General features: G+C 38.2%; 2 protein-coding genes across 2 annotated transcripts; both read left to right on the top strand.

Moving 5' to 3' along the window:
- Positions 1 to 272: 272 nt before the first annotated feature.
- LOC141596972 (low-temperature-induced cysteine proteinase-like) lies at positions 273 to 4247 on the top strand. Its single transcript, XM_074417257.1, has 5 exons — positions 273 to 934; positions 1668 to 1903; positions 2535 to 2675; positions 2951 to 3382; positions 3852 to 4247. Exons 1-5 carry the CDS (start codon positions 463 to 465, stop codon positions 3942 to 3944), a joined length of 1374 nt encoding a protein of 457 aa, XP_074273358.1. The 5' UTR covers positions 273 to 462; the 3' UTR covers positions 3945 to 4247.
- An 89-nt stretch (positions 4248 to 4336) lies between these two features.
- On the top strand, positions 4337 to 8227 carry LOC141596971 (cysteine proteinase COT44-like). Its single transcript, XM_074417256.1, has 5 exons — positions 4337 to 4994; positions 5819 to 6054; positions 6372 to 6512; positions 6702 to 7133; positions 7662 to 8227. Exons 1-5 carry the CDS (start codon positions 4529 to 4531, stop codon positions 7833 to 7835), a joined length of 1449 nt encoding a protein of 482 aa, XP_074273357.1. The 5' UTR covers positions 4337 to 4528; the 3' UTR covers positions 7836 to 8227.
- Positions 8228 to 8816: the final 589 nt, after the last annotated feature.

Here is an 8816-nt window from a genome sequence, read left to right as displayed (position 1 = left end):
TGGTCTTTTTTTTAAAAAACGTCGACGATTCGTTACAAAACGTCGACGACGTTTCGCAGCCCCCTTTGTAAATAATGGGTTTCAACAAGGATAGAAAGGTCTTTTACGTGTCCAAATAAGGAACCTGTAAAGTGAAGTTGAATGGACGAAAATAAAATACATATAAAGTGGAGTTGAATGGAGGGAGTAGTGTCTAAAAGCAATCCGTAATTGATTACGTAAATGATGACGACTTAGACCCATATGGGTAGAAGTTTCGACGGTCAAATTGTGTATCACCTGGACAGTTGGAACTTGGACGCGCCCCGACACCAAATGAAACATTTACAAACGTTCTTCAATTTTCGTCTCCATTTTATCAACACAAGACCCTATTAATTTACTCTATTAGTTCTCCCTCCGAGAATCAAGGATTTTGCATATTTCTAGACAATTTTCCTGATTTACTTTCACCATCAATCAATGGCCAAACTTCCATTATTCCTGTTATTCACCCTCCATTTATTCCATCTTCATCTTGCTCAAATTTCATCAATTATTGATATTGACGATAACAATAATAGCAGTATAAATTTATCAAGCTATCATCTTTTTGAAAAATGGTGCAACCAACATGGAAAATCATACCCTTCTGAGCAAGAAAAACAATATAGGCTTAAAGTATTTGAAGATAATTTGGAATTTATTAATAATCATAATAGTTTAGGAAATTCCAGTTATACCCTTGATATCAATGCTTTTGCTGATTTGACCCACCATGAATTCAAAACCTCCAAGCTTGGTCTATCTATGTCTGCTAATGATTTGATCAGGTTCAAGCATAAGAACCCGGTTCAGGATTCCGGGTTGACTCGGAATGATGTGGCTGTTCCTGATTCTCTTGATTGGAGGAAACAAGGTGCTGTCACTAATGTTAAGGATCAAGGAAGTTGTGGTGTGTAATCTTGACTTTTTCCTTTTTTTTTTTTGAAAGCTACTAACTTTAATTTAGCTCAACTTAATTGTTTATATTTGAGCTTAACAAAGTGTTTTGATGCTTCAACTTTAGCTTATTGGGTAATGATTAGTGTAACTAGTGGTTTGTTGATACTGCAAATTGGGGAGTAAAGTGCTACACTGCTACCAACACAAAGAGGCTGTTTTCGAATGACCCAAGATAAAATTGCTCAATAAATGCATCAAATGACGGGTATTTCACTTTATAAGAAGCACAACCGGTTTAAGAAGCCATTTTGCTTTATTCCATCGTGATCCAAACCAAAAAATAAGTGTCTTTGATTCCATTGGAATTGGGATTAGTGGTTTATTGGACTAAGGAATTTGGTTTATTTTTTTTCTCGAGTGATCGTGGTGGGTTGAAGTCAATCAGAGTCCATATTAAGTTATGGGTCGTCCATATTAAGTTTATATGTGGTTTGATTGTTTGAACATAGAGGTAAGGTTGTACATGTATCCCGTCTTATCTCGCCACAGGTGAGTGCCTTTGAGGCATCGGGTTGATGTTAATGCTGTTAAAAGTTTTCTTGGCCACATTGTTAAAAGATGGAACTTTTTGTGTGAAAAACTTGCATTCCTGAGTAATGATCCTGCGTATGTCTACACAGTATGTGTTGATTTCCCTCTAACACAATCAACCAATGGTCTAAGATAGAGCTGGTATGTTACAGGTGCCTGCTGGGCTTTCTCAGCCACGGGGGCTATGGAGGGTATTAACAAGATTGTAACTGGGTCGTTGGATAGCCTTTCGGAGCAAGAGTTGATTGATTGTGACCGATCTTATAACGAAGGCTGTGACGGTGGAGTAATGGATTATGCATACCAATTTGTTATCAAAAACCACGGGATTGACACTGAAGAAGATTACCCTTATTCTGCTAAGCAAAAGGCCTGCAATAAGAATAAGGTGATAATTCAGGCATCTTTTCTGCTTGCTTTGTTTTTCTTTTGCCTCTAAAGCTTATTTGTTGATAGCTTATGAACAATATCGACAGGGTCACAGTAATTCAGTAAAGGAGCTCTTTTCTTAATCATGTATACTAGTGTCTTTTTAAGTATGTCAATTCTGTTATGTTGCAGAATCGCAAGTGCATGTTGAATCAGGTTGTTATACGAGCAACCTAAAACTTGGTTCCAAAGCTATTTTGCTCAGACTCGGCTGCAAGTGTCAGACTCCTGCATGAAAGTTGGAAATGAATGTCCTTTTGAATGTCGGACACGGCTTTTTGTGAAAAAGAATAACTAAAGCTTTGGCGTACACTGAACTGTCAACTGTCATGCTCTAACAGATGCTAGTAAATTGTCTTACATGCCTATTGTGCGTGAGTACGCGCGCGCTCTCTGCATAGTCATCACAAAGGAAGATGTTGGGTTGGGCAAACAACATTCCTTTGCTGTTTGTGCTGTGTGTCATTTGTCATAGATATGAAGCGTGATGTATATATGTTTCTTGCTCAGAGAACTAACAAACATAAACAATCCATTAAATCTTCTAGTTTTTGTTACAATGACACTCTAAAAGCAAAGTTCTTTTGCAGCTTGACAGACATGTAGTCACCATCGATGGTTATGCTGATGTCCCTCCCAATAATGAGAATGAGCTTCTGAAAGCTGTTGCAGTTCAGCCCGTGAGCGTCGGGATATGTGGTAGCGAGAGATCATTCCAACTATACTCTAAGGTTCTCCTTCAATCCGTAGCTCTTAAGAACACACATTCATACCCTTCTTGTTTTTTTATTAACGGTTTTCTCACTTTTAAAGGAAATACAGTGAATTTCTTTTCTCAATATAGGTTTGCGAAAAGTTGTAAAAGTTATCGAAAGTTGGTTTCACAAGTGTTTTTCTATTTTGAAATATATCTATGATAAAATTCAGAATCTCGATATGTGGAAGCAATATTCAGCTATATTTAGTAGCAAACTCTTTCTGAATTTTTTTCGTATAATGATAATAGGGGATCTTTTCCGGGCCATGCTCCAGCAACTTAGACCATGCGGTACTAATTGTAGGCTATGGATCAGAAAATGGGGTGGATTACTGGATAGTGAAGAACTCGTGGGGAACGACATGGGGTATGAGTGGTTATATTCACATGGCTCGAAATAGTGGAGACGCTAAGGGAATATGTGGTATAAACATGATGGCTTCATATCCGACCAAAACGAGCTCAAACCCACCGCCTCCACCATCCCCAGGACCAAACCAATGTAGTCTGTTCACTTCCTGTGCAGTGGGCGAAACTTGCTGTTGTGGACAGCGATTCCTTGGATTGTGCCTGTCATGGAAATGTTGTGAGATAGATTCTGCTGTTTGCTGCAAGGATGGCCGACATTGTTGTCCCCATGACTATCCGATTTGTGATACACGAAGAAATTTGTGCCTTAAGGTTAGTGTTAAGTTGCCTCTATTTCAATTATTGTCAGGTTTGAGGTGTTGGAAATATTCAAATAATTGGTCTTATTGACATGAGACTACCATTTTTATGAGACGGCTTGCATGTTCTCATATTGATGTCAAAAGTAACTCATTCGTACTTCGAAAGCAATTTGAATGTATAGAAAGTTAAAAAGGTATATGAGATGGTCTTGCATGAGATAAACGCGTCAACCCTACAGTCAAATAACAATAAGGTTTAGGTTGGTGTCATAGTCTTTTATATGAAGAATGTCTCACTGGGTAGGGTGTAGAGGTACAAGAGCTACTTTTGATGTCCAACAAAATTACTATTTCATACTCGAAGATTTGTACAGACCCATTGGTACAAATGCACTTGGAAATTGGAATGTGTGTTATGTTTCTTGTAATCCTACTGAAAGTGTTCTTATGTCGAGCCTGAAACATACTCAATCTTGCAGCGAACAGGAAACACGACAATGGGGAAATCATTCAACAGCCGCCAGAGCAGCCTGAGAGATTTGGCACTTGAAGGCCCCTTTTTGGCCCGTTGAGCCTTCTTCTGACCATGCTTCCACAAACCATTTGTTTTCTATATCTTTTTAGTTTTCCTTTTTATGTTTTTTCTTGGCTTGTAAAGACATAGGAGCATGGCACTTACTGAGGACATATCCCGTAGGTCTGACAGCCCATGGAATGTCTTATGAGAACTTGGGTTCTGTGTTCGGTCCTGTGTAAATCAGTGTTTGGAGTTGCAACTTCGGGTTCTGCATGTCATATTGAAAAACTTTACGCATTTGTAATAATGGAAATTGGCGATTAGGCCATTGAGTGAAATTGTTTGGACTGTTGGAATACTTGCAGATTTACATTATGATGTGCAACTCCCTGTATCATTATACTGCGACTAATGTATTAAGTCGTTAAGTCGGTTATGTATGATGTCAGAAAGTTAGTTAGAAGATTATTCTGTTACGCAAGTTTGTTATAGTTAGTTACAATATCTAACAGCCTATATAAACTAAGGCATGTAACAGATTTACACAGACCAATATATTTTCTACTTAACAATCTTTCTTCCTTCTCTCTACTTTCTCTCACTACACAATTCTGTTATTCAACATTTCACTATTCATCCATGGCCAAGCTTCCATTATTTCTGTTATTCACTCTCCATTTATTCCACCTTCATCTCGCTCAAATTTCATCAATTACTGAAATTAACAGTAACAACAATATCAATATACCAAGCTATCATCTTTTCGAAAAATGGTGCAACCAACATGGAAAATCATACCCTTCTGAGGAAGAAAAACTATACAGGCTCACAGTCTTTGAAGATAACTTGGAATTTATCGAAAATCATAACAGTTTAGGAAATTCTAGTTATACTCTTGATATCAATGCTTTTGCTGATTTGACCCACCTTGAATTCAAGACCTTTAAGCTTGGTCTTTCTTTGTCTGCTAATAATTCGATGAGGTTCAAGCATAAGAACCCAGTTCAGTATTTGGGGTCGACCCGGAATGATGTGGGTGTTCCTGCTTCTCTTGATTGGAGGGAACAAGGTGCTGTCACTTATGTGAAGGATCAAGAACGTTGTGGTATGTAATCTTGAATTTTTCCCTTTTTTTTTTTGTACATTTAGTTTGACTTATTGGTCAATGATTAGTGTAATTAGTGTTTTGTTGATACAACAGCAACATTACCCTACCCAGTGCTTCAATGACTTCCGCGAATTGCGGGATGAAAGTGCTAGCAACGCAAGAATATTGTTTTCGAATTACCCAAGATAAAATCGCGTCAAGAAATTGTAGTGGTTTGTTGATGGACTTCGAAATTCCGTTTCTTTTTTGTTTTCACAAGTGTTTAGTTGTTAGCACTTGTCTGTATGGAGTTGAATAGATGGAAGAATTGACCTTTCTTGTGATTTCGAAGAATGAGTGAATTGATTTTTCGATGAATTTTATGACGGGATTATGATACTGAAGGTAGGATGATTATTAATTATTTCATTGTAGTACCAAGGTGATCCTGGTGGAGTAGTGGGTTGAAGTAAATAGACTCTCTTGTGTATCCTTGAAGTTGCACAGTTTAATGTGTCAAAATTTGAAAATCAAAGAATATATTTTTCTTATTTATGTGTTTTACGATGCAATTTCCCTTCCAGATCTTCTGGAAATATTTTGTATGTTGTTTGAACATTGAGGTAAGGTGGTACATGTAACCCCTCTTATCCCGCGATGATGTTGATGCTGTTAAAGTTCTCTTCGCGGCATTGTTAAAAGATTTACATTTTGAGTCCTCAAAAAACCTGCATTCCTCAGTAATGAACTCGCAAATGTCTATGCAGGATGTGCTGATTTTCCTCCATGTAACTCTATTAACTAATTGTCTAACAGATAGTGTTGGTATCCGTATATTACAGGATCCTGCTGGGCTTTCTCAGCCACGGGGGCTATGGAGGGTATTAACAAGATCGTAACTGGCTCGTTGGACATCCTTTCTGAGCAAGAGTTGATTGATTGTGACCGATCCTATAACCAAGGCTGTAACGGTGGAGAAATGGACTATGCATACCAATTCGTTATCGAAAACCATGGGATTGACACTGAGGAAGATTACTATTATATTGCTGTGCAAAACACCTGCCAAAACGATAAGGTGATAACTCAGGCATCTTTCAGCTTGCTTTGTTTTTCTTAATCATGTATACTTATATGAGCAACCTAAAAGTTCAAAGGTCTTTTGTTCAAGCATCATGTCATGTCGAACAAGCATTGTGCCTTGCACACTTGTATATGATGTGTTGAAGACTCGAACTAACATAGCTTACGCACTTTCTTTGCATGGATGTTGGATTGGGCAAACAACATTCCTTTGCTATCGTTTGTGCCGTGTGTCGTTTGTCATAGATATGAAGCCTGATGTGTGTATGTTTCTTGCTCAGAGAACTAACAAACATAAAAGTTCTTTTGCAGCTTGAAAGACATATAGTCACCATCGATGGTTATGCTGATGTCCCTCCCAATAATGAGAATGAGCTTCTGAAAGCTGTTGCAGCTCAGCCTGTTAGCGTTGGGATATGTGGTAGCGAGAGATATTTCCAGTTCTACTCTAAGGTTCTCCTTCAATCCCTAGCTCTAAGACCAAACGTTTCTTTTCTCATATAGGTTTGCTAAAAGTTATTACTATTATTGAAAAATGGTTTCATAAATGTTTTTCTATTTATTATCTTCATATGTGAAAGCATCATTCAGCTATATTTAGTAGCAAACTCTTTCTGAATTGTTTTCGTATAATGATAATAGGGGATCTATTCCGGGAGGTGCCCCACCGAGTTAAGCCATGCTGTACTAATTGTAGGCTATGGGTCAGAAGATGGAGAGGATTACTGGATAGTGAAGAACTCATGGGGAGAAAGATGGGGTATGAGTGGTTATATTCACATGATTCGAAATACTGGAGACGCGAAAGGAATATGTGGTATAAATATGATGGCTTCATATCCGATCAAAACGAGCTCAAACCCACCGCCTCCACCACCCCCGGGACCAATATGTAGTATGTTCACTTCCTGTGCAACAGGCGAAACTTGCTGCTGTACACAGTGGTTCCTTGGATTTTTTTGCGTGTCATGGAAATGTTGTGAGCTAGAATCTGCTGTTTGCTGCAAGGATGGCCAACATTGTTGTCCCGATGACTCTCCGATTTTTGATACACGAAGAAATTTGTGCCTTAAGGTTAGTGTTTAGTTGCCCCTATTTCAATTTAGTCAGATTTGATGTGTTAAGTTGCCTCTATATCAGTTTAGTCAGGTTTGATGTGTCGGAAATATCCATTCAAATAATTGGCGTTGTTGACGTGAGACTGTACCATTTTATGAGACGGATTGCATGTTCTCATATTGATGACAAAAGTAACGCATTCATACTTCGAAAGTAATGTGAATGTATAGAAAGTTAGAAACGTATATGAGATGGTCTTACATATGAGACAAACACAGCAACCCTACAGTCAAATAACCATAAAGGTTACATATGAGACAATGCTTATAATACAACTAGATGTAAAATCCTATTTGTGGTCATAGTGTCACATATGAGATTGTCTTATGATGTCCAACAAAATTACTATTTAATGCTCGAACAAGCTTTGTACAGACCCATTGATACAAAGGCACTTGAATATGGAATATGTGTGTGATATGTGTCTTGTAAGCCTTCTGAAAGTGTTCTTACATTGAGCCTGAAACATATTCAATCTTGCAGCGAACAGCAAACACGACAGTGGGGAAACCATTCAACAGACTACAGAGCAGCCTGAGAGATTTGGCACTCGAAGTCCCCTTTTTGGCCCGTAAAGCCTTCTTGTTACAATGGCTACACAAACCATTTGGTTTCTATATTCTGTTATTTTTCCTTTTTATCTTTTTTGGCCCGTAAAGCCTCCTTTTTATCCTTTTTGGCCCGTAAAGCCTTCTTGTTACAAGGACATAGGAACATGACACTTCTGTTCTGTGTTCTGTGTTCGGTCCTGTGTTGGACAACAGTCCATGAATTTTCTTATGAGAACTTGTGTTCTGTGTTCGGTCCTGTGTAAATATCAGCGTTTGTAGAAAGTTCAGTTTGGAGTAGCAACATTGAAAAACATTACGCAATTGTAATAATGGGAAGTGGCGATTAGCCATCGAGTTGAGCTCTTATATTGCAGGACTTCTGCTGTTGCAAAGTGTTGGCCTCAAAACAAAGGCAACAGAAAGATGTACGTGTAAGCTCTAGGCTCTCTTTTCGTTCGATAAATGATCAACCAGAATATAACTTCTTATTCCGTATTATTTACTGCTCCTTTCGTCTCATTATATTTCGATCAATAGTATGTAAGCTACGGGCTATGAGACATGAGTCTAAGAGAAAGGGAAGTACTTGCAAAGTGCAAGTTCAGTTCTAAGTCAAAGGTCAAAATGTCTTCATAGCCGTAATTTTGACGTTTTTTTTTTTTTTTTTTTTTTTGGTTTTTTGGGAGATTTTTTTACTAAAATGAATCGTCATATTACTTCGCGGTGAGTTGGTCACTAGGACGTCGCTCTAGTCAATTAGCAGATATCTCGTCGAAGTTTTATTGCTTAGAAGTTTTCCCCAAATTTAACTTGTGTTTGATCATTTGACGCTGCCTTGGTGCTTGCGAGCTTTCTCCAATCGTCGTCATTTGATTTTACGATAGTGTCTCGGTGCTTGGAAGCTTTTGTTCGAGACTTGGCCGATCTTTGACTTGATAATTTGACGAATAACGGTGCGTGTGAGCTTTCTCCAAAACTTCATCGTATCGACTTTTTTACGACTGTTGGTGCTTAGAAACTTTCTCCAAATAATCGTCTGAACATCTGGCGAAGAATCGGGGCTCGTACGCTTTCTCCATTCTTCATT

This window comes from Silene latifolia, chromosome 8 (genome assembly GCF_048544455.1).
Source record: "Silene latifolia isolate original U9 population chromosome 8, ASM4854445v1, whole genome shotgun sequence".
NCBI lineage: Eukaryota > Viridiplantae > Streptophyta > Magnoliopsida > Caryophyllales > Caryophyllaceae > Silene > Silene latifolia.
The sequence above is the reverse complement of the archived record's forward strand: the minus strand, read 5'-3'. Positions and strand labels throughout refer to the sequence as shown.

Coding starts and splice junctions, on each gene's coding strand:
- LOC141596972 (XM_074417257.1), top strand. CDS start 463: ATGGCCAAACTTCCATTATTCCTGTTATTCACCCTCCATTTATTCCAT. Junction 2,676..2,950: donor CATTCCAACTATACTCTAAG/GTTCTCCTTCAA, acceptor TAATGATAATAG/GGGATCTTTTCCGGGCCATG. Junction 3,383..3,851: donor GAAGAAATTTGTGCCTTAAG/GTTAGTGTTAAG, acceptor TCAATCTTGCAG/CGAACAGGAAACACGACAAT.
- LOC141596971 (XM_074417256.1), top strand. CDS start 4,529: ATGGCCAAGCTTCCATTATTTCTGTTATTCACTCTCCATTTATTCCAC. Junction 4,995..5,818: donor GAAGGATCAAGAACGTTGTG/GTATGTAATCTT, acceptor CGTATATTACAG/GATCCTGCTGGGCTTTCTCA. Junction 6,513..6,701: donor ATTTCCAGTTCTACTCTAAG/GTTCTCCTTCAA, acceptor TAATGATAATAG/GGGATCTATTCCGGGAGGTG.